At 41.5% G+C, this 26,912-nt stretch overlaps 1 protein-coding gene across 2 annotated transcripts in view; it reads left to right on the top strand.

Moving 5' to 3' along the window:
* Positions 1-26,912, top strand: part of ALKAL1 (ALK and LTK ligand 1) — a 194,431-nt gene that overhangs the window by 154,410 nt on the left and 13,109 nt on the right. For both annotated transcript variants that reach the window (XM_073583800.1, XM_073583799.1), the window contains one exon: positions 21,421-21,474. In XM_073583800.1, coding sequence (XP_073439901.1) covers positions 21,421-21,474 — 54 coding nt within the window. The remainder of the gene's footprint in view (positions 1-21,420; positions 21,475-26,912) is intronic.

The raw sequence follows: 26,912 nt of genomic DNA, 5'->3' as shown, positions 1-26,912 counted from the left end.
GGAGGCCAGAGAGTAGGAGGTTGCAGTAGTCAAGGCGGGAGATGATAAGAGCATGCACTTGTGTTTTTGTGGTTTCATGGTTGAGGAATGCGCAGATCCGGGAAATATTTTTGAGTTTGAGGCGGCAGGAGGAGGCGAGGGCTTGGATATGTGGTTTGAAAGAGAGCGCAGAGTCGAGGATCACCCCAAAGCACCGAGCGTACGGGACTGGGGAAAGAGAGCAGCCATTGACATTGATGGATAGGTCTGGTGGAGGGGTAGAGTGAGATGGGGGAAAGATGATGAATTCTGTTTTGTCCATGTTCAGTTTGAGAAAGCGAGCAGAGAAGAAGGCTGAGATAGCAGACAGACATTGTGGGATTTCAGTCAGTAAGGAGGAGAGGTCGGGTCCAGATAGGTAGATCTGCGTGTCATCGGCATAGAGGTGATACTGCAAACTGTGGGATTCTATGAACTGTCCCAAGCCGAAGGTATAGATGGAGAATAGTAGGGGTCCTAGGACAGAGCCTTGGGGAACACCGACAGACAGGGGGCGAGGTGAGGAGGTGGTGTGTGAGAGGGAGACACTAAATGTTCAGTCTGTTAGGTGTGATGAGATCCAGGATAGGGCCAGGTCTGTGATGCCAAGAGATGAGAGAGTCTGTAGCAGGAGGGAATGGTCTACGGTGTTGAAGGCAGAGGACAGGTCCAGGAGAAGGAGGACAGAGTAGTGTCGCTTGCTCTTGGCAGTTAGTAAGTCGTTAGTGACTTTAGTTAGGGCAGTTTCAGTTGAGTGATGCAGTCGGAAGCCAGATTGTAACCGGTCAAAGAGGGAACAGGAGGAGAGGTGGGAGGACAGTTCAAGATATACATGCAGTTCCAGTAGTTTTGAGGCGTAAGGGAGAAGAGATATTGGGCGATAGTTAGACACAGAGGATGGGTCAAGGGAGGGCTTTTTGAGGATGGGTGTGATTGAGGCATGTTTGAAGGATGATGCCATATGTCAAAACAGTAGTTTTAACCCAAATATGGTGGGTTATCACCATATGTGGTATAGGTATCAGCAAATTTAGGAAAAATTGCACAGCAAATTTGAAGGTGCTATTTCTCCTGTTAATTTGGGAAAATGTAAAATTTGGAGCTAAAAAACATTTTTTGTGTGAAAAAAGTGATTTGTTATTTTCATGGCTCATTGTTATAAACTTCTCTGAAGCACCTTGGGAGTAATGGTGCACAGGACACATCTAGATAAATACCCTGAGGGATCTACTTTCCAAAATGGTGTCACTTGTGAGGTTTTTCCATTGTTTAGGCACATCAGGGACTCTCCAAATGCGACGTGGCCGTACACTAATAATTCCAGCATTTTAATTTATATTTAAAAAGTCCAATGGGGCTCCTTTTCTTCCAAGCTCTGCCATATACCCAAACAGTGATTTTCCACCACGTATGTAGTATTGGCGTACTTAGGTGAAATTGCACAACAAACTTTGGGGTCCATTTTTACCTGTTACCCGTGCAAAAATAAAAAATTGGGTCTAAAGTAAAATGTTAATTTTTTCCTTCCGTATTCTATTATTACTGTAAAGCACATGAAGGATTAATAAACTTCTTGAATTTGGTTTTGAACACCTAGAGGGGTGCAGTTTTTAGAATAGTGTCACTTTATCGTATTTTCAGTCATATAGACCACACAAAGTAACTTAGATGTGGTCCCTAAAAAAAATTGGTTTTCTGAATTTTCTTGAAAAAATTAGGAATCACTGGTCAAATTTTAATCCTTACAACTTCTAAAAAAAAATGATGTTTCAAAAAGTGAGCTGTAGTAAAGTAGATATATGGGAAATGTTCTTTATTAACTATTTTGTGTGACATAAGTCAAAATTTATTAAATAATTTATAATCATAAAAATAAAATATTTGAAAATTGAAATTTTCCAAATTTTCATCAAATTTCCGATATTTACACAAATACAGTGGGTAATAAAAGTAGTTAGCCACCATTTGTGCAAGTTCTCTAACTTATGAAGGTGAGAGAGGCCTGTAATTGACATAGGTAGACCACAACTATGAAAGTCAAAATGAGAAGACAAATCCAGAAAATCATCTTGTCTGATTTGGCAACATTTATTTTGCAAATTATGATGGAAAATAAGCATCTGGTCATTAACAAAAGTTTATCTCAATATTTTGTTATATATCCTTTGTTAACAATGACAGAGGTCAAACGTTTTCTGTAAGTCTTGACAAGGTTGGCACACACTGTTGGTGGTATGAAACGCAGAAAAAACACAGTGTAACAAACATGCAAAAATACTCTGTTGTAAAAAATATATATAACAGTAAACAGCAAGTGCTAGTAAAAAGATGATAATAAAAGCAGGGTATTTAGTTGATATGTTTTTTGCAAAAAATGTATACTAAGCCACTCCACTAACGTCACGGTATAACCATCTCGGAGCAGTCCTATCTATCTAATGTATTTAAAACTTGATCATGTGAACAGTACTTATATGAGTAGGATTTAGAAAGGCGCTGCCCGATGTGGACACGCTGTACAAGATAGCTTTTTATGTGCATGTCTCACAAGAGAGGGGTGGGAATCTCCCAAAACTTTCATAAGCAAAAAACTAATAGATTAAAAACACATGAGACATGCACAAAAGTAAACAAGTCGGTAGGACAGTGTTCACACCACCCAAAGACTGAAACACAGAAAAAACACAGTATAACAAACGTGCAAAAATACTCTGTTGTAAAAAAATATATATAACTGTAAACAGCAAGTGCTAGTAAAAAGATGATAAAAAAACAGGGTATTTAGTTGATAAGTTTATTAGTTTCTTGCTTATGCAAGTTTTGGGAGATTCCCGCCCCTCTCTTATGAGACATGCACATAAAAAGCCGTCTTGCACAGCGTGTCCACATCGGGCAGTGCCTTTCTGAATCCTGCTCATATATATTTACTGTTCACATGATCAGGTTTTAAATACATTAGATAGGACTGCTCTGAGATTGGTATACCATGACGTTCGTGGAGTGGCTTAGTATACATTCTTTGCAAAAACGTATCAACTAAATACCCTGTTTTTGTTATCATCTTTTTATTAACACTTGCTGTTTACTGTTATATATATATATATATATATATATATATTTTACAGCAGAGTATTTTTGCACATTTGTTATACTGTGTTTTTTCTGTGTTTCAGTTGTTTGGATGGTGTGAACACTGTTCTATCGACTTGTTCACTTTTGTGCATGTCTCATGTGTTTTTAATCTACTGTTGGTGGTATGTTGGCCCATGCAGATCTCTTCTAGAGCAGTGATGTTTTGGGCCTGTCGCTGGGCAACATGGACTTTCAAATCCCTCTAAAGGTTTTCTATGGGGTTGAGATCTGGAGACTGGCTAGGACACTCCAGGACCTTCATGTGCTTCTTACAAAGCCACTACTTCATTGCCCTGGTGGTGTGCTTATGATCATTATCATGCTGAAAGACCCATCCACATTTCATCTTCAATGCCCTTGCTGATGGAAGGAGGTTTGCACTCAAAATCTCATGATACATGGCCCCATTGATTCTTTCATGTACACTGATCAGTTGTCCTGGTCCCTTTGCAGAGAAAAAGCCCCCAAGCATGATGTTGCCACCCCCATGCTTCACAGTAGGTATGGTGTTCTTTGGATGCAACTCAGCATTCAGTCTCCTCCAAACACGACAAGTTTTATTTCTGCCAAACAGTTCTACTTTGGTTTCATCAGTCCATATGACATTCTCACAATACTCTTCTGGATAATCCAAATGCTCTCTAGCAAACTTCAGAGGGGACCAGACTTGTACTGGCTTAAGCATGGGGACACATCTGGCACTGTAGGATCTGAGTCTTTGGCGACGTAGTGTGTTACTGATGGTAGCATTTGTTACTGTGGTCCCAGCTCTCTGCAGGTCGTTCACTAGGTCCCTCCATGTGGTTCTGGGATTTTTGCTCACCATTCTTGTGATCATTTTAACCCCACGGGGTGAGATCTTGTGTGCAGCCCCAGATCGAGGGAGATTATCAGTGGTCTTGTATGTCTTCCATTTTCTTATTATTGCTCCCACAGTTGATTTCATAACACCAAGCTGCCTGTCTATTGCAGATTCAGTCTTCCCAGCCTGGTGCAGGGCTACAATTTTCCTTCTGATGTACTTCGACAGCTCTTTGGTCTTCACCATAGTGGAGTTTGGAGTGTGACTGTCTGAGGCTGTGGACAGGTGTCTTTTATACTGATAACAAGTTCAAACAGGTGCCATTACTACAGATAATAAGTGGAGGACAGAGGAGCCTCTTAAAGAAGAAGTTACAGGTCTGTGAGAGCCAGAAATCTTGCATGGTTTTAGGTGACCAAATACTTATTTTCCACCATAATTTGCAAAATAAATATTGCCAAATCAGACAAGATGATTTTCTGGATGTTTTCTCATTTTGACTCTTAGGCCCTGTGCACACGGTGCAGATTCTGTGCAGTTCTGCAGCAGATTTGGCCCTGCAGAACTGCAGCAGAACTGCACGTGATATACAGTACCATTTAAGGCTATGTAAAGCAAAAAACGCTGTGCACATGCTGCAGATTTTTCTGCGCAGATTTGGTGCGGAATAAAAGAAGCAGCATGTCGCTTCTTTTGTGCGGTTTTGCTGCAGTTTTCCACCTGCTCCATTATAGAAATCTTCAGGTGAAAACTGCAGGGGAAATCCGCACAAAAACTGCACCAAATCTGCACTAAAACTGCAGGTAAAACGCAGGTCATTTTATCTGCAGATTTAGCAAAATCTGCGCGGAAAATTCCACAGCAGAATCCGCACCGTGTGCACATAGCCGTATAGTTGTAGTCTACCTATGATATCAATTACAGGCCTCTCTCAGTGGGAGACCTTGCACAATTGGTGGCTGACTAAATACTTTTTTTCCCATTGGAATTGTAAGCCATATTGAAAAAATTTTACAATTATGAAGTACAATATGTTATGAGAAAACTTTCTCAGAACCAGTGTGATTCATTGAAGCGTTCCAGAGTTATTATCACATAAAATGACACTGGTCAGAATTGTAAAATTTGGCCTGGTCAGAAAGGTGAAAACAGTCTTCGGGGTGAAGGGGTTAATATTTTTATTTTTTTTAAATGCAGTAAAGCAAGCCTTTTGTGGGACCTGTCTGGAGAGTAGTCTCTTTGACCTTAAGGTAAAAGCACTTATGAGAATTGCAATATTTACAGTATTTTTACATGGAAAGATGTGTCAATTAAAGGTGGACAAATAGATTCCCTGAATCCTGGTCCAGTGGCCAAATTGGAGGTCTGTAACTGCCGAGCCAGCGCTCTGTGAACCTCTCCAATATGCCGGAGTCCCCTTTGTCTCTTCTGATTAGTAGACCCAGCACAACTTCATGCTTGCATTATGGTGCAAAGATGACATTGCTCCAGGTTTGTTAATCTGAAGAGGCGCTAGGTATGCCGTGCATGTAGGAGGAGATTTGCAGGTCTCTGATCTTGCAGCTCGAGACTTCTGATGTGGCCGCTATTTTATTTATTACTTTATTAATGTTTATTTATTTATTTACTGGCCACTAGACCAGTGTCCTGGAAATATTTTTGCTCAAGTCTAGTCACAATGAATAAAGTAAACTTTTCAAAAAGATAGAAACAAAATATTATTTTTGAAAAACAATATATAAATGTATGATGTTTGGTGCATTTCTGATAATAAAACGGTAATAAAATGAATAATGTGTCAGTGTACCTGTTGCATTACACAGCAATCCTAAATGAAGAACAGGCACACACATATGTATTATGTATACAAAATGGAAACAGATCTGTGTGTCCTAAGCCTTTTTTCAGGATTAAAACTAGGTCAAACCTGGATTAACACAGTGAAAAAAGAAATATTTAACGCAAACACTACTCTTACTATTCCATACAATTTGATGTGAATCTATTTAATGCATTAAAAATAGACAATTTACATTCAATAGTTCTCTTCCGTTCAATAGAAACTCTTTGTTTACTGTATTTTTCTGGTCTGTGATGCACCGCATATAAAACACAGGTTTGGCTCCTGGATTATTTTATTTTTTTAACAAACATTTTGTACATTTAATGTATTACATTTCTTAGGAATTTCAGGAACTTTTTCTGTTTCTCTTGAGAAGAATGTATGGCCTAATTGGAAGAGTTGTTGCTTGTTAGAGTGTGGTCTCTGGACAGTAGCTTTCGTCAGGTGATTACTTGATGAAGGATTCTGTCCAAAGCTGAAAACTAATTTGTGATCTGTAGATTTGTGGACTTTAAGAAAGTTAACAATTTTCCCTGAATACTGCTCTTCACAGTTTTACTGGACAGCACACCACCACCTTGTTGATTCCCTCATACATTCATTAACACGGTACGGTCATTGTTCTTTCCTGGTGCCATTTCCCACTTCCTGATGTGGATTTAATCTACCATTGACTACATTCTAACAAGCTACCCAAGCACCACCTAAATTGTACCTTTATAAAGGGAACGTGTCAGATTCATGCTGCCCAAATTATGAGTAGCATGAATTAGAGCTTGGCTGTGTAGGGGGGAGAGTTTCCACTATGTAACCGGGCCGGAACCAAGGAGACTGTCACCAAGGTTCCTAGGTGAACTGTTTCCGGGGGACATAATTAGAGGATGGACCTGGGACAGTTCTAGAAGAAGTGGGGGCGGAGCAGGTATAAAAGAAACTCAGAACGCCAGCAGGGGGCACTCAACAGAACGGGTGAGATGGAGCAGGAAGCCTAGATGGCGCCAGAGAGCCAGAAGGAGTGAGCGTCGACCAGAGAGATTGGAGGGGGACTCACCACGATCAAGGAGCAGACGGCACCAAGGAGCCCAGTAGAGGGACGCCGACCGGACGACCACGCTCGCACTTCCGGCACTTAGACCCGCGGCTGCGGCCAGCCTGCTGCCATCAGCGGCTGCCACTGCCCGACTCCAGCCTGCAGTTGCGGCCCGCCTGCCATCATCCAAGGCCGCCCATGGCTGCGGCCTGCCCGCTGCCTTCTGCAGCCGCCACTGCCCGACTCCAGCCTGCGGCTGTGGTCTGCCAGCTGCCACCGGCGGCGGCCGCTGCCCGACTCCAGCCCACGGTTGCGGCCTGCCCACTGCCCTCTGCGGCTGCCGCTGCCTGACCCCAGCCTGTGGCTGCGGCCTATACGTCAAGGCCCCCGGCCACCGCCATCCCGCCTCCACCAGGAGGCCCAACGCTGAGGAACTCTTCAGGGGCCTTTAAAAGTTGCATTTAAGCTCACTACAGCTCCCGTCTCGTCACTGCATCCTGCGTACCTGCGAATACTACAGCTGTGTAAAAGGGATAGACTGTCACTGCTGCTTTCTTACTCCTGAAGACAACAATCATGCTATGTGTACAGTGTTATGCGGTGTCATATGTAATACGAATAGTGATGCGTGACTTTCATTTTGTATGATGGTTATGTACAGCATATTAGAATGTAAAGTGTTATGGTATAATGTGAGTAGTCCATAGAGCATAGGGTTAGACTTGAGCCATGAGTACAGTTCATATAGCTAAGTGATAATCCTGTAAGATAGGGAAGCAATATACGCATGTAGGTAGATATATAGAATGACACTTTATTAAACAAACAATAGATACAAATAAAAAACACATTTAATAATAGGGAGAAGTAAAAAGAGTACACCCAGCACCAAGGCAATCAAATAATTATAGCAACATATTAAATAATATATAGTGGCAGACAGATAACACAACCAACATTCAGTAGGGGCACTCATAAAGTGCTGCGTGCATAAGGGCGAATGTATGGTCCAACAGGAATTCACAGGTATAAATGATACTATGGGTAAGAGTAGTGCATTCTGAATTAGATAATGGGAAAGTTCCCAGAGCATAGCAGCATGCCAGTCATAGTAAACGATATAGAGTCCAGAGGTCAATGCACCCTGTCATGGTCGTTCTGACAAATATAGGGTCCCAAGAGGGGAACAGAGTACCAAGAGAGGATTTTACCTGATGCTTGATGTGACAGACTCCAACGCGTGTTTTGCATCAGCTTCTTCAAGGGGCGTGTGAACCTGATATGCCCCCTGAAGAAGCTGATGTGAAATGTGCATTGGGGTCTTTAAATTTTGTTTATTCTCTGCCATTTCAGAGAAACACATACTTGGCTTCAATTGTGCAGCCAGGCTTTGAATCAAGCTGCACATGGTTTGGGCAACGTGAATCGACCGACAGGCTCATTTTGGTAAAATCATTTTGGTAATTTTTTTTACTCACTGACTCTGTGTGAATGTTAGTTTAAGTGTGTTGATATACTCTGATTGCCATCTTCCTCAGTTTCCAGAACCCTTTCAGTATTTTTCTGAGTCACAAGACTATTCTTCTGATTTGCTGACTCACATATAGTGTAGCTTTAAAATTGTAAGCCTCTCGAGCGTCAGAACAAGGCTCCATACACATTTATTGTACAAGAGACTTCCAACTCACAGAATGAGTGCAGTGTGATCCTACTGGTCAAAAATGCCATCACGTGACGTAGAAGAGAAAGAGAGAGGGGCTGGACACTGGAGAAGATGCCGTTTATTAGCACACATAGACATCACTTAAGTTTTTACAGCATCACATTTGAAAAAGAACTTCCATTATTCTTTTTTCCTAGACTTGTGTTTCGAAATGTTATCAGAATTGTTGGGGCAAAGACAGCCAACTAATATGTGGTTAGAACTTAAACTACACTGTCTAAAAGTCCACCAGATTTATCAAACATAATCAGCCATTTTGATACATTTGGTATGTTTTAGGACTTTCTAGTCTTAGATCATTCTGTCTTAAAATTAGTACTATTAAATCTGTCCCAGAGTATCTAATAATGACATTCTAGGGCAGCACGGTGGCTCAGTGGTTAGCACTGCAGCGCTGGAGTCCTGGGTTCAAATCTCACTAAGCACAATATCTGCAATGAGTTTGTATGTTCTCCCCGTATTTGCGTGGGTTTCCTTCGGGTCCTCCAGTTTCCTCCCACATTTCAAAGACATACTGTACTATCCCTATCCAAAGATAGGGAAGTTAAATTGTGAGCCCCATCGGTGCAAATGTGTGCAAACTGTGAATTGCTGCAGACTATGTTGGTGCTATATAACAATAAAGATTAATATTATTATTCTATTTAGCATATATACATGGCTGCTTTCTTTTAGGGTCTCCACCCCTCCTATACATGGACTATGTCTTGCTATGCAGAAAATCTCCAGTGAAATAAATGAATCTGACCTGTCATATCACACATAACTTGTAGACAGGTGTGGCACTACTTTTTTATGAAAGTTGCCATTCTTTTCTACATTTGTACAACATCTTGATGACTGAAACTACCAGCTGTTGTACGGTCTGATAATTGACTTAATAGGTCAAAGCACGTTATCAAAGGGAACCTGTCAGGTGATTCATATTAGCCAAACCACGGCTGGGGACCATAGCCGGAGACAAGACTGACCCGGCTCTTCCATTGGCCAGCTATTCCCAAGGTCACTGCAGGTGATTGACAGGTCTCTTCCCTAATGTGTTCATAGGATGAAACCTGTCAATCATCTGCAGCAGTGCTGGGAAGAATCGGCTCAGGGCAGAAACAGACTAGTTTGGCGTCAAGGTATTGTTTGTCCAATAGGATAATTATAACTGCCACACAGGTCTTTATTGTGAACTACAACTACCATGCTGTCCTCCTTTAAGAACTATAACTGCCACATTGTCTGTCCTTGTAAACTATAATCGCCATACTGTTTGATCTAATGAACTATAACTGCTACATCATCTGCCCTTATGAGCTATGACTGCCACTCTGTCCGCATTTATGAATTATAAATGTCACTCTGTCCACGCTTATGAACCATAACCACCACACCGTCCTTTTTTACAAACCAGGAACAGCACACTGTTTTCTCTTGTGAACTATAATTGCCATGCCATCATCTCTTATAAATTATAACCGTCACACAGTCCATACTTTATGCTATTCCCTGTCCACTGTTTTCTCTTTCACCCTTGCCATCTCCACACTGTCCCCCAATGTTGCTCCCTCATCACAACGTTCTCTCATACCATGCCACCACCTCTCCATAGTATCTTCCCACACAGTCCTTTATCCATATTGCCCCTCTAAATACTGTGCTCCCTCATGCTGTTCCCATCCCCACACTGTCTCCCCCCATATTGCTCCCTTCAAGTTATTCTTGCCTTATAGCAGACGTATACACTCCTAAACATTGGAAGTACAACACCATTAGCAAAAAGTTGTGACATTATGGAAATTGCAGGATTGATAGATATGTTAATCTTATGCAATTGTAAAAAATGGAAACCAAAGTTTCCAAACTCCTTGATTTATACAATATCAAGAATAAGCACCACTCAAAGAAATACATGCACTTACGTGCCTTGGCATGCTATTAATGAGGTAATGAATGTTCTGTGTCGCTAAATGCAAGATTTTTTGCTGTTTTTGCATTTGCCTATCAATGGCGTCCCAGATGTGGTTGATGGTGAGACTTGTTTAAAGACGCTGCTTGCCAAGGTAGCACACTTAGGGTTTCATTACACATCGCAACGTACCAGCGATCCCGACAACGATATGACCTGGTCAGGATCACTGGTGTGTCGCTACATGATCGCTGGTGAGCTGTCAAACAGGCAGACTCACCAGAGATCAGGACCAGCGAGGATGCGGGTAACTAAGCCCTCGCGCCGCTTAGTTAGCCGCTGTTTACCCTGGATACCAGCGTGCTCGCGCTGGGAGCTGGTATCCAATGTAAACAGTGGGTAACTAAGCACGTGCAGCGCTTAGTTACCCGCTGTTTACCTTGGATACCAGCTCCCAGCACGAGTACGCTGGTATCCAGGGTACACAGCGGGTAACTAAGCGAGGCGCGCGCTGTTACCCACTGTTTACCTTGGACACCAGCTCCCAGCATCTGCTTATAGCGCTGGGAGCTCGCTGATCGATGCGTGCTGGCCAGTGAGAGACCAATGATCAAAAAATGGCCCAGGACACTCCTGCACGATCAGCGATACCCGGCGGGCGGGCCGGTCGCTGATAGGTGTCACACACAGCAAGATCGCTGCTGAGGTCACTGTTGCATCACAAAACTTGTGACTCAGCAGCGATCTTGCTAGCGATCTCGCTTAGTGTGACCTGGGCTTTAGTCTATGCAGGCTGCTCACAGTAGCATGAGAAACATGTAGCCTTGTATTGTTGTGCTGAAAAACAATTCCTGGGCCACTTTGAAAAAATGGCCATACCACTGATTCTTTTATTAATCTATTCTGTACTGCAAGTGAAATTGGAGATCACATACTAAACCAAAGGCAACAAACATTGTCTTCACAAACAATCAGAAGGCTTTAGCAGGACATTGTGCTCCGTGCCAGATATCTAGCTAACAGATTCTGCATTGACATCACTTCTGAAAAAAGAAGAAAAACGCAGCACTCACCAATAGAGATGAAAAACTGTGCGTCTTTATTTCACATGAATTCCTTCAACAGCTATGTGGACATGCAGGACGTTAGAGAAATTCTTGGGGCGGGAGGTGCCAGACAAAGGCCGTTTCGCGATTACTCGCTTCTACCTGGACCTGTAGAAGCGAGTAATCGCGAAACGGCCATTGTCCGGCACCTCCCTCCCCTAGCATTCCTCTAACGCTCTGCATGTCCACACATCTATTGATGGAATTCATGTGAAATAAAGACGCACAGTTTTTCAGCTCTATTGGTGAGTGCTGCATTTTTCTTCTTTTTTCATGATACATTGAAATATTCATGTTTCTTCATGCAAGCACCTCTGTTTTTTGACTAAACTATACACCGCAATACTTCAGATAAAAAGCTCCGTCTGTTAATGTGGTGATTTGTGTGCCCTAGTCTGCCATTCATATTCTAAGTGTGGTCGCACCAGTGACTTATATAGAGGTAAAATTATGTTCTCCTCATGAGCATCTATGCCTCTTTTAATGCATCTCATTTTATTTGCCTTTGCAGCAGCTGCTTGACACTGGCCACTAAATGAGAGTTTGTTGTCCACCCATACACCTAGGTCTTTTTCAGTAACAGTTTTACCCAGTGTTTTACAATTAAGCACATAATTATACATTTTGTTTGTTCTACCCAAGTGCATGACCTTACATTTATCCCCATTAAAGCTCATTTGCCATTTATCAGCTCAAGCTTCTAGTCTACATAAATCTTCCTGTAATATAAAATTGTCCTCCTGTGTATTGATTACCCTGCAGAGTTTAGTGTCATCTGCAAATATTGAAATTCTACTCTCTATGCCCCCTACAAGGTAATTATTAAATATGTTAAAAAGAAGTGGGCTCAATACTGACCCCACGGTACCCCACTGTTTACTGTGACCCAGTCCGAGTGTGCTCCATTAATAACCACCCTTTGTTTCCTATCCCTGAGCCAGCTCTTAACCCAATTACACATATTTTCCCCTATCCCCATTGTTCACATTTTATGTATCAACCTTTTCTATGGCACCATATGGAAAGCTTTTGAAAAATCCATATACACCCCATCCACTGCGTTTCCTTGGTCCAGTCCGGAACTTCTTCATAGAAACTCATCAGATTAGTCTGACAGGAATGGTCCCTCGTAAAACCATGTTGATATTGAGTCATTGGTTCTTCTTCAGATACTCCAGTATAGCATCTCTTAGAAAGCCCTCCAGGATTTTACCCACAGTAGTGGTTAAGCTTACTGGCTTTATCATACATGCCCTTTATATATCTCTGTAACTCTATCCTTTCTTAAAATATTAACTGTTCTAGCCCCACCCCCCATGCCACCCCCAATTTATTTATTTGTGCCCAGGTCACTATCTGCACTATCTTCCCCTCCTATAAAATGAATACCCTCCCCCCAGTCCCTAGTTTAAGCACTCCTCCAACCTTCTAGCCATTTTATCTCCCAGCACAGCTGCACCCTCCCCATTGAGGTGCAGCCCATCCCTAGCGTGGAACCTGTAGCCAACTGAGAAGTCGGCCCAGTTCTCCAGGAACCCAAACCCTTCCTTCCTGAGCCACTTATTTATCTCTCTAATCTCCCGCTGCCTCTCTGGCGTGACACGTGGTACAGGCAGTATTTCAGAAAACACCACCTTGAAGGTCTTTGCTTTAAGCTTGCAGCCTAATTCCTTGAAAACATCTTTAAGGACCTTCCACCTACCTCTAACTCTGTCCTATGAGTGCCTGTATTTCTTTATGTTGTGCTCATACTCCATTCTGAATAAATTGAGATGTTTTGACATTTTTTTTTTCATTTTTTCATCAATTTGCTTATCTTTAGCCTGTCTAATGATTATGCAATTTCAATAACTCCATGATTTTTCCTTCTTATATTTTCAAGAGTATATACTTTATCTATATAGGCTACCTTTAGACATTTGTGTGGTGAATTGAGGTTACATTCAAATGTGACTTAAGTAGATCTACAGTCATTGCTCAGTTGACAGTGGAAATTCTGCAGTAATACCTTTTCATGCTTCACAAAAGTTTGATTCATTTTAGCTTTCCAGATATAATTTGTGCCAAACTTCCTCACTGGTGGAAATAAGATTAAATAAGCATAGGTCAGTGATCAGAAACTATGGAAAAAAAGAAAATCAAAGGTAATAAAACAAAAGGCATTATTAATAGGACACTGAATTAATCAACAGTGGAAAGCATTTTTATCAGAAACTTATCATTTAACCGCTTCCCGACCACCCACAGTAGATAAACGTTGGCGCTTGCTGGGCTTTGTGCAGCGCCACGTTTATCTACTGTCGGTGGTTTTGTGCCCCCCGGGACCCCCACATACCTTACAACGCGGGGATCCTGGTGCACAATGCATGCTGGGACCCCCGACGCCATCGAGACCTGATTGGTTCAGGTCCTGATGACGTCAGCGTCACAGCAGCCAATGAGAGCGCTCGCTGGGAAAGCTGCTTGTTTCCCGGCGATCTCACTCATTGTAATGCGACTTCTCCTCTGATCTCACACTGACAGATGATCAGAGGAGAAGCAGCGTTACTGTGTGACTAGATCGCTACCTGGCACAGCTGATCGCTGCCTGGCACAGCTGTGCCAGGCAGCGATCTTGTCACACAGTAACGCTGCTTCTCCTCTGATCATCTGTCAGTGTGAGATCAGAGGAGAAGTCACGTTACTATGTGCCAGGCAGCGATCTTGTCACACAGTAACGCTGCTTCTCCTCTGATCATCTGTCAGTGTGAGATCAGAGGAGAAGTGGCGTTACTGAGTCAGATCGCAGGGCAGCGATCTTGTCACAAAAAGAAAAAAAAAGTAAAGAAAAAAAAAAGCAGGCACGCAGGTTAGGGCTAGGGCTAGGGTTATTGTTAGTGCTAGGGTTAGCGCTAGGGTTAGGGTTAGGGCTAGGGTTAGAGTTAGGGCTAGGGTGAGGGTTAGGGTTAGGGTTAGGGCTAGGCTTAGAGCTAATGCTTGGGCTGGGATTAGGGTTATGGGTGTGTTGGTGTTAGGTTTGTGGTTAGGGTTATGGTTAGGGTTGGGATTAGGGTTAGGGGTGTGTTGGGGTTAGGGTTGGAATTAGAATTGGGGGTTTCCACTGTTTTGATACATCAGGGGCTCTGTAAAGGCAACATGACGCCCGCAGACCATTCCATCAAAGTCTGCATTTCAGAACGTCACTACTTCCCTTCCGAGCCCCGACGTGTGCCCAAACAGTAGTTTTCTCCCACATATGGGGTACCAGCGTACTCAGGACAAATTGGACAACAACTCTTAGGGTCCAATTTCTCCTGTTACCCTTGTGAAAATAAAAATTGGGGGCTAAAAGATCATTTTTGTGGAAAAAAAATGATTTTTTTTATTTTAACGGCTCTACATTATAAACTTTAGTGAAACACTTGGGGTTCAAAGTGCTCACCACACATCTAGATAACTTCCTTGGAGGGTCTAGTTTCCAAAATGGGGTCATTTGTGGGGGGGTTTCCACTGTTTAGGTACATCAGGGGCTCTGCAAACGCACATGACACCCGCAGACCATTCCATCAAAGTCTGCATTCCAGAACGTCACTACTTCCCTTCCGAGCCCCACCGTGTGCCCAAACAGTAGTTTTCTTCCACATATAGGGTATCAGCGTACTCAGGACAAATTGGACAACAACTTTTGGGGTCCAATTTCTCCTGTTACCCTTGTGAAAATAAAAATTGGGGGCTAAAAGGTCATTTTGTGGAAAAAAAATGATTTTTTATTTTCATGGCTCTACGTTATAAACTTCTGTGAAGCACTTGGGGGTTCAAAGTGTTCACAACACATCTAGATAAGTTCTTTAAGGGGTCTAGTTTCCAAAATGGGCTCACTTGTGGGGGGTTTCCACTGTTTAGGTACATCAGGGGCTCTCCAAATGCGACATGGCATCCGATCTCAATTCCTGCCAATTCTGCATTGAAAAAGTCAAACGGCACTCCATCCGTTCTGAGCTCTGCCGTGTGCTCAAACAGTGGTTTAGCCCCACATATGGGTATCGGCGTATTCGGGAGAAATTGCACAAAAAATTTTGTGGTTCATTTTCTCTTTTTACACTTGTGAAAATAAAAAAAAATGGTTCTGAAGTAAAATGTTTGTGAAAAAAAGTTAAATGTTTATTTTTTCCTTCCACATTCCATTCATTCATGTGAAGCACCTGAAGGGTTAATAAACTTCTTGAATGTGGTTTTGAGTACATTGAGAGGTGAAGTTTTTAGAATGGTGTCACTTTTGGGTATTTTCTGTCATATTGACTCCCCAAACTCACTTCAAATGTGAGGTGGTCCCCAAAAAAATAGTGTTGTAAATTTTGTTGTAAAAATGAGAAATCTGCTGGTCAACTTTTAACCCTTATAACGTCCTAAAAAAAAAAAATTATGCTTCCAAAATTGTGCAGATGTAAACTAGACATGTGGGAAATGTTATTTATTAACTATTTTGTGCGATATCACTCTCTGATTTAAGGGCATAAAAATTAAAAGTTTGAAAAATTTTGATTTTTTTAACAAATAAGCGCAGTTCATATCTAAGAAATTTTACCACCATCATGAAGTACAATATGGCACGAGAAAACAATGTCAGTATCAGCAGGATCCGTTGAAGCGTTCTAGAGTTATGACCTCATAAAGTGACACTGGTCAGAATTGAAAAAATTGGCCCGGTCATAAAGGCAAAAACAGGCTCGGGTGCGAAGGGGTTAAAGGCATGAATGCCTAGTGAAAAGAGACTATTACGAAGGGAAATTTGTTGAATTTGTCAGATGACTACAGATGACTACACTAACCTTGATGGGATTAAATAAACATTTTTTTTAGCATATTTTTATGATATTGTGATACTTGGATGTAAAGAATTGTGACTAAGAGATCTGTTGTACAGCAACATGTAATTCAATACTATGGAAAAATGCAACACTGCCAATTGTACATTTAAAGTGAACATGACAGTGGATACATTCTGCCCGATCTACAGACAGCATATATAAGCCACTGGCTGTATTATCTCAGCCAGGTATTTTTGACTCTGAAATGCTGTGAGTTTTAACAGCCACTGGGGACTGAGCAGCACTGGATACTAGCCAGACAGACAGGTCTCTGGCGGCCTCTTCATGACAGGTCTCTGCCTAGTCTTTTACTAGGCATTGCTCCTACCAGCCAGTTTCCTACTCCACACTGATGAGGGGCAATACCCCGAAACAGCTGTCTGTGGATGGATACCATGTTTTGGCATAGGTGGTTTCCTTCATTGGAGACTGCCCTTCCCGTGGTTGTTCCTTCCCGGGGAAAGACCTGGCTGGTCATTGCTTGCGTTGAGAAACATGTGATGGTGTCTCCGCGGCTTCTGTTTTGCATGCTCTGCCTATAAGTGCACATAGGTAGAGACCTCTCAATCCTGGCAGCAGTTGGGGTCCAACTAGTCTCCAGCAATGCTCGGTCCCCGGTGACTTTTAAAGTATATTTTTCTCTGAAACACCACAGCGTTTCAGAATAAAACATATCTAGCTGAGTTCATATGGCCAGTGCCTAAGACATGCTGCCCTTGAAACTTGCAGCATGTATCAGCTGTCAAGTTGTCTTAAAGGATTTGCTCACATCTGCATTGAAGCCTTTAAAAGGAAAAAGTGTTGCATTCTGCATCAGTTTTCCAGTTAAAATGATGAACACCCTAATGGAAAGCTAATGGACTCCAGTCTATTTACTGAGGTCCATTGAGCACAGTTTGTGTCTGTCATGTTATGGATCCATTGCCTGTTTTTATGTTCCTATTCCTAACCCTTGTGTGAACCCATCCTTATTAATATATTCTGAACATAAGTTATAAAATATGCAGTAAAATGCCCTTATAATAAAATATGCTGATATCTGGGATATTTATGGATATCCGTGAAGAAAGACAGTCATAGATAATATAATAAACAGGTGTTAACTTATTATAGTTTAGGAGGGCTACAAATAGTAACGTTTTCTAATGCTACATTTGTACATCTGGTCCAGATTCATGGAACAGCCTTGCGTCTCCCAACCCAGCCTTTAAAATCCTCATAATCCGATATATGGCTGTCAAGTTCGGGTCTGGAAACCTACAGACAGTCTGTGCATCACGTCTGTTCTGGGGCATGACCTACAGATGTATGAATGAAGCATATAAGTGATGACTACTTTTGAGGAAGAGTGAGGACCTCTAAAATGTTGCATTAAGCACTAGCATAAGGTTTACAGATGAGAATGAGGGTAGCAAATTTCCTCAGTCCTGATAAGAAATTTGAAAGCACAAACTTTTAATATTTGGTTGGAAAAATTACTTTTGTTTATTTGTGAAGAGAACATAAAGTGTTAGAGTCACAGTGCAGTGCCTTCATTATTGCTAAATTGTAGACTTGTGGTATCTTCTAACAGTTCTCCTGATACAATGTACTGTTTAAGTTAAAACCTTAATCTAAAACCCTCAAAATACTGTGTATTTGTAAATTATAAGCGTTAATCTTAGTGAGCGTTCCAAGAAATGATGAAAAATTCTCTTTTACAAAACTTAATTTGTCTATCAACAATTGATATATTAAATATAAGATATGATAGAAAAGATGTAACGTTACAACAGCCTCCAAACCTGAATATAAAAAAATCTCTAGAATTGCAATGAAAGGTCTATATAAGGTAGAAACTAAATGTTATATATGTTATATGTTAAGAAATGTCTCTGAGTTTGGACAAAACTTAAAACAGTTTTACAACAAAATCATATCTGATATTGTAGAGACCTTGGGGAAAAAAGAGTAGGCAGTCCAAAGGTCAAGTCCAGAAGGGCAGCCAAGCGTTAAGCTGCAGAGTAAACTTGGAACAAAAGCCGGTTCAGAAAACAGAAGGACATTTCACTATATGCACACCAAAGCAGTCTATCTGTAGAATAACCAGTAACCTGCCAGGGTGATATGAGGATTCAAACAGGAAGTCATACTCCCCATTAGCCCTCAAATTCCTACACCAATTGGACTACTAGCCTGCCCCAGTGATTGAACAACTAGAAGGATTTTCAATTACATGTTTAGGTACAATAATATTAATGGGTGGAAGAACATATACTGCCCAGCTGGACAGTAATGTACTTCTTTTTCAGTGGAACTGCCCATTAAGCCTACTAGTCACCAAGTTCATCAACCAACATGGAGGAATGGAAGAGATTGCTGCCTTCATAAAATGAATTCAAAGCAAATTGAATCAAATGTGGGTTAAAACAATCTTAGACCTTTCTTTGCCCATTCTTATACCTGTATCGTAGGTCCTCCAGTTGGCTCTTCGATCGTCTGTGTGCTATCATCTTTGTTTTGCTTCTATCCTCCTTCCAGGCAGGTCTTCCATTTACTAGACCCCCACATGGTCATGTAGGGCATAATGCGCATCATTGTTGTGTGTCTGGCCTAGCAAATGGAAATTCTGGACGGAAGATAGAAGACATAGTTAGAAGAACCAATTGGATGACCAATGGCAGCGAGACACTCATGGGGAGGGCTTAAGAGAGGCAAGTAAAAGGTTTTTTTTTTACCCTTTTCCAGCCCTCTCTAATCCACTTAAAAGGTTGTTTAAAGAGGGTCGCGAGTCATCTTGAATTACTATGCTCGACTCAACTCGGAAAAATAGTCTTCAAACTCTCATGTCCCAAAATGTAGAGATGGTTATGTACCAAACCAACACCTACTACAACCTTCTTTTTAAAGTATGTCCCATTGTGGATGGAATTCACTGATAATCTCATTAACAAAAAATTAAAATATCATATTTGGAAAATTCTAAGTTCAGCTTGTGATATGTTAAAATATGCAGTAATAATTGAACACAATATGAACATTAAATCCTAGAACATCATGTACTGCTTTTCATTTTAAAATATAGCTATGAGTCTTTAGCATTTAATTACTAATATGCATGCTAGCAAGATAATGGGTTTCCAAAGTCATAAGATTTATCTCCATGGCTATCTGGAAGATTTAAAAGACAAATAGTTACCGTCCTAAATCATCACTTTATCCATTTGTGATGCCTATTAATCTAATCTATTTTAAGACATCATAATTTTCCATGTAACTATAAATAATGTCTCTTTAGATGTTACAGGCCTTTCTTTGGTGAACTTTGAGTTTTGGTAAAAGGTAATTATACAATCAGGATGTAGTTAACATCTCTTTTTTATTGCAATTGCTACTTCCTACACTGAAAATCTACCAGCAAGGCAGAATTTAAAGGGACTCTGTCAGCACAGGATGACTTGTTCAATCCAGGAACAGGTACTTGTTGCATGCTAGCGTGACCAATCATTTAACTACACCTTCCCACCAGCTTGTTTTCCAGCTATCTCCACCCTTCTCTAGCTCTATGAAACCAGAGCTGTCAATCAAAGAAGAGGGGATAAAGATAGAGGAATGACACGCGGGGGGAAGGTGTATTTAAATGATTGGCCACGCCATAAAGCACCGAGCAGTAGGACTTAGTTTGAACAGTCATCCTGTGCTGACAGAGAACCTTTAATGGCCACCTCTCTATTCTGCCTGTCACAAGGCGTGGTTATCTTACTTGGCTTGAGTACTCCCATTTTTTTTTCTAAGATTTGGGTTCTCAGTGATGGAAGACTAGTACCTAACAAAATCTATTATATATCCTCTGAAAAAACACTGTATTATGGCTGTTAAATATAGTTTTGTAAATGGAAGCCAGAACAAAACAGTACAGTGACTCAGTGGTTAGGGCTACTGCTTCACAGACATAGTGGCTCAGTGACCAGCCCTAGTGTTTTTCAGGCACAGTGGCTCAGTGATTAGTACTGCTGTTTTGCAGACACAGTGTCTCAGTGGTTAGCACTACTGTTTTGCAGGCACACTGGCACAGTGGTTGGCACTACTGTTTTGCAGGCACAGTGGCTCAGTGGATAGCACTGCTGCTTTGGAGGCACAGTGGCTCAGTGGTTAGCACTGCTGCTTTGCAGGCACAGTGGCTCAGTATTTAGCACTGCTGATCTCAAATGCAGTGACTCAGTGGTTACATCTGCTGCTTTGCAGGCACAGTGGCTAAGTGGTTAGCACTACTGCTTTGCAGGCAAAGTGGCTCAGTGGTTAGCTCTGCTGCTTTGCAGACACAGTGGCTTAGTGGTTAGCACTGCTGATTTGCAGACACAGTGGCTCAGTGGTTTGCTCTGCTGCTTTGCAGGCACAATGGCTCTGTGGTTAGCTCTGCTGCTTTGCAGGCACAGTGGCTAAGTGGTTAGCACTACTGCTTTGCAGGCAAGGTGGCTCAGTGGTTAGCTCTGCTGCTTTGCAGGCACAGTGGCTTAGTGGTTAGCACTGCTGATTTGCAGACACAGTGGCTCAGTGGTTTGCTCTGCTGCTTTGCAGGCACAATGGCTCTGTGGTTAGCTCTGCTGCTTTGCAGGCACAGTGGCTAAGTGGTTAGCACTACTGCTTTGCAGGCAAAGTGGCTCAGTGGTTAGCTCTGCTGCTTTGCAGGCACAGTGGCTTAGTGGTTAGCACTACTGCTTTGCAGCGCTGGGGTCCTGACTTCACATCAACACAAGAACAACATGTGCAAAGATTTTGTATGTTCTCCCTGTGTTTGAATGCGTTTCCTCCAGGTTCTCTGGTTTCCTACCACACTCCAAAGATAGGGAAATTAGATTGTGAGCTCCAATAGGGAGAGCGATTATAATATATGTAAAGTGCTACGGAATATGATGGTACTATGTAAGGGATGCTAAATATTAATAAAACACATTTGTCACAAAATAAGGTAAAATAAACAAATAGTAACTTTATGATTATAGAAAGAAAAATCTGTACTTAAGTACATTTTTTTTTTTTTTTCAGAAATATTTTCCAGAGATTCCACTCTTAAAGAAAAGTTCATAAATCATTTTACAGGTAAGGATTATTTAAAGAGATCATTGATTTGAAGAGTCACCTTGTAATACTACATTTTCCTGCAGTGTAGTTTAGGTGACAATTGCTTTCCCGTTGCAATAAGGGTACGTGCACACGCTGCGGATTGGGGTGCGGATTTGGCCGCGCGGATTTTGTAAAATCTGCATGTAAATCTGCAGGTGAAAAGACCTGCGGTTTTACCTACGGATTGGCCTGCGGTTCTGCCCTGCGGTTTTTCATCTCCACAATGGAGGAGATGGCAAACCGCAGCGGAATCCGCAGAAAGGATTGACATGTCAATTCTTTCTGCGGTTTCAAAAATCCGCACCGTCTGCACTGTGGTTTTTTATTCCCATAGAGAATAATGGTACTGTACACCGCAGCAAAAACTGCTGCGGACCCGCAGCGGCCAAATCAGCTGCGGAACCACAGCAGAATCTGCAGCATGTGCACACACCCTAACTGTCAGTTGGAATTCGAGCTAACAGACTAGCGATTAACGGATCACCAGTGTGACTTCATTTAGAGGTGGGATAATCCCTTTTAAGGAGTTTATCCACAAGTATTAAAGGGTTATTACTAGTGTTGAGCATTCCGATACCGCAAGTATCGGGTATCGGCCGATACTTGCTGTATCGGAATTCCGATACCGACTTCCGATATTTTTTCAATATCGGAAGTCGGCATCGGAATCGGAAGTTCAAAGTTGATTGACAGCCTGACGTCATCATGATGCGCGGTGTGTGCGCATCATGATGCGCCGTCATTTCGGGCCTTCCGGGGGTCTCTGCCGGCCTGCCGGGGGGCTGTGTGGACTGCCCGGGGTCTGTACCGGCCTGCCGGGGGGCTGTGCCGGCCTGCCGGTGGTCTGTGCACCCTGTGGGGGTCTGTACCGGCCTGCCGGGGGGCTGTGCCGGCCTGCCGGTGGTCTGTGCACCCTGTGGGGGTCTGTACCGGCCTGCCGGGGGGCTGTGCCGGCCTGCCAGGGGGCTGTGCTGATGTCCGGGGGTCTGTGCAAGAATCGTCCGATGGGACTACAAGTCCCATCTGGCGATGCCTGCTACCATGACAGTGATTGACACATTAGCCAATGATGGGACAGTAGTAGTCCCATCATCCAGCTAATGTGTTGAATGTTAAAAAAAAAAAAATACTACATACATACTAAATACATACTACATACATACTACATGCATACTACATACATACCACATACATACCACATATATACCACATATATACCACATACATACTACATACATACTACATACATACTACATACATAACACATATATACTACATGCTACATACATACTACATACATACCACATACATACTACATACATACCACATACATACCACATATATACCACATATATACCACATACATACCACATACATACTACATACATACTACATACATACTACATACATAACACATATATACTACATGCATGCTACATACATACTACATGCTACATATATACTACATACATACTACATATATACTACATGCATGCTACATACATACTACATGCTACATACATACTACATATATACTACATACATACTACATGCATGCTACATACATACATACTACATACATACTACATACATACTACATACATACTACATGCATGCTACATACATACTACATGCTACATACATACTACATATATACTACATGCATGCTACATACATACTACATGCTACATACATACTACATATATACTACATGCATGCTACATACATACTACATGCTACATATATACTACATACATACTACATACATACATACTACATATATACCACATACATACTACATACATACTACATGCTACATACATACTACATATATACTACATGCATGCTACATACATACTACATGCTACATACATACCACATACATACTACATACATACTACATACATACTACATGCATGCTACATACATACTACATGCTACATACATACTACATGCTACATATATACTACATATATACTACATGCATGCTACATACATACTGCATGCTACATGCATGCTACATACATACTACATGCTACATACAAACTACATATATACTACATGCATGCTACATACATACTACATGCTACATACATACTACATATATACTACATGCATGCTACATACATACTACATGCTACATATATACTACATACATACTACATACATACATACTACATATATACTACATGCATGCTACATACATACTACATGCTACATACAGTGCCTACAAGTAGTATTCAACCCCCTGCAGATTTAGCAGGTTTACACATTCGGAATTAACTTGGCATTGTGACATTTGGACTGTAGATCAGCCTGGAAGTGTGAAATGCACTGCAGCAAAAAAGAATGTTATTTCTTTGTTTAAATTTTTTTTAAATTGTGAAAAGTTTATTCAGAGGGTCATTTATTATTCAACCCCTCAAACCACCAGAATTCTGTTTGGTTCCCCTAAAGTATTAAGAAGTATTTCAGGCACAAAGAACAATGAGCTTCACATGTTTGGATTAATTATCTCTTTTTCCAGCCTTTTCTGACTATTTAAGACCCTCCCCAAACTTGTGAACAGCACTCATACATGGTCAACATTGGAAAGACAAAGGAGCATTCCAAGGCCATCAGAGACAAGATCGTGGAGGGTCACAAGGCTGGCAAGGGGTGCAAAACCCTTTCCAAGGAGTTGGGCCTACCTGTCTCCACTGTTGGGTGCATCATCCGGAAGTGGAAGGCTTATGGAACTACTGTTAGCCTTCCACGGCCTGGACAGCCTTTGAAAGTTTCCTCCCGTGCCGAGGCCAGGCTTGTCCGAAGAGTCAAGGCTAACCCAAGGACAACAAGGAAGGAGCTCCGGGAAGATCTCATGGCAGTGGGGACATTGGTTTCAGTCAATACCATAAGTAACGTACTCCACCGCAATGGTTTCCGTTCCAGACGAGCCCGTAAGGTACCTTTACTTTCAAAGCGTCATGTCAAGGCTCGTCTACAGTTTGCTCATGATCACTTGGAGGACTCTGAGACAGACTGGTTCAAGGTTCTGTGGTCTGATGAGACCAAGATCGAGATCTTTGGTGCCAACCACACACGTGACGTTTGGAGACTGGATGGCACTGCATACGACCCCAAGAATACCATCCCTACAGTCAAGCATGGTGGTGCCAGCATCATGCTGTGGGGCTGTTTCTCAGCCAAGGGGCCTGACCATCTGGTCCGCATCCATGGGAAGATGGATAGCACGGCCTACCTGGAGATTTTGGCCAAGAACCTCCGCTCCTCCATCAAGGATCTTAAGATGGGTCTTCATTTCATCTTCCAACAAGACAACGACCCAAAGCACACAGCCAACAAAACCAAGGCCTGGTTCAAGAGGCAAAAAATCAAGGTGTTGGAGTGGCCTAGTCAGTCTCCTGACCTTAACCCAATTGAAAACTTGTGGAAGGAGCTCAAGATTAAAGTCCACATGAGACACCCAAAGAACCTAGATAACTTGGAGAAGATCTGCATGGAGGAGTGGGCCAAGATAACTCCAGAGACCTGTGCCGGCCTGATCAGGTCTTATAAAAGACGATTATTAGCTGTAATTGCAAACAAGGGTTATTCCACAAAATATTAAACCTAGGGGTTGAATAATAATTGACCCACACTTTTATGTTTAAAATTTATTAAAATTTAACTGAGCAACATAACTTTTTGGTTTGTAAGATTTATGCATCTGTTAATAAATCCTGCTCTTGTGTGAAGTTTGAAGGCTCTAACTTATTTGCATCTTATCAAACCTGCTAAATCTGCAGGGGGTTGAATACTACTTGTAGGCACTGTACATACCACATACATACTACATACATACTACATGCTACATACATACTACATATATACTACATGCATGCTACATACATACTGCATGCTACATGCATGCTACATACATACTACATACATACTACATGCTACATACATACCACATATATACTACATACATACTACATACAATACATTCATACAATACATACATAGACATACAGTACATATAACATAGAGTAACATACTTACCAATACTTGTCACATTGTTCCCCGAAGCCATTGTCTTTTACGGAATAAATATTAACATAACAAACCACAAAAATACTCACCCACGATCCGAAGCAGTCCACGAGTGTGTCCCACGACGATCTTGGGTAGAGAACTGCAGCATCAGCTGTTGCTGCCGTTCTCTACGGGCTGCAGGAATCCAATGACGGAAGGTAGGTATCCTTCCGCACTGTATTCCTCCGCCACTTAAAAAAAAAAAAGTCCCTAGTCTCACTTTATGCCATTGCTGTGTGGGAAATTCCCACACAGCAATGGCATAAAGTGAGACTAGGGACTTTTTTTTTTTAAGTGGCGGAGGAATACAGTGCGGAAGGATACCTACCTTCCGTCATTGGATTCCTGCAGCCCGTAGAGAACGGCAGCAACAGCTGATGCTGCAGTTCTCTACCCAAGATCGTCGTGGGACACACTCGTGGACTGCTTCGGATCGTGGGTGAGTATTTTTGTGGTTTGTTATGTTAATATTTATTCCGTAAAAGACAATGGCTTCGGGGAACAATGTGACAAGTATTGGTAAGTATGTTACTCTATGTTATATGTACTGTATGTCTATGTATGTATTGTATGAATGTATTGTATGTAGTATGTATGTAGTATATATGTGGTATGTATGTAGCATGTAGTATGTATGTAGTATGTATGTAGCATGCATGTAGCATGCAGTATGTATGTAGCATGCATGTAGTATATATGTAGTATATATGTAGCATGTAGTATGTATGTAGTATGTATGTGGTATGTATGTAGCATGTAGTATGTATGTAGCATGCATGTAGTATGTATGTAGTATATATGTAGTATGTATGTAGCATGTAGTATGTATGTAGTATGTATGTAGCATATATGTAGTATGTATGTAGCATGTAGTATATATGTAGTATATATGTAGCATGTAGTATGTATGTAGTATGTATGTGGTATGTATGTAGCATGTAGTATGTATGTAGCATGCAGTATGTATGTAGTATATATGTAGTATGTATGTAGCATGTAGTATATATGTAGTATGCATGTTGCATGCATGTAGTATATATGTAGTATGTATGTTGCATGTAGTATATATGTAGTATGTATGTTGCATGTAGTATATATGTAGTATGCATGTTGCATGCATGTAGTATATATGTAGTATGTATGTTGCATGTAGTATATATGTAGTATGAATGTAGCATGTATGTAGTATGTAGTATGAATGTAGCATGTATGTAGTATGCATGTTGTATGTATGTAGCATGTATGTAGCATGTAATTTTTTTTTTTTTTTTACATTCAACACATTAGCCGGATGATGGGACTACTACTGTCCCATCATTGGCTAATGTGTCAATCAC

Source organism: Dendrobates tinctorius, unplaced genomic scaffold (assembly GCF_039654945.1).
Source record: "Dendrobates tinctorius isolate UK_male_01 unplaced genomic scaffold, ASM3965494v1 ptg000081l, whole genome shotgun sequence".
NCBI classification, from domain to species: Eukaryota; Metazoa; Chordata; class Amphibia; order Anura; family Dendrobatidae; genus Dendrobates; species Dendrobates tinctorius.
Note: the sequence above shows the minus strand (reverse complement) of the source record. Positions and strands in the feature narration are given on the sequence as shown.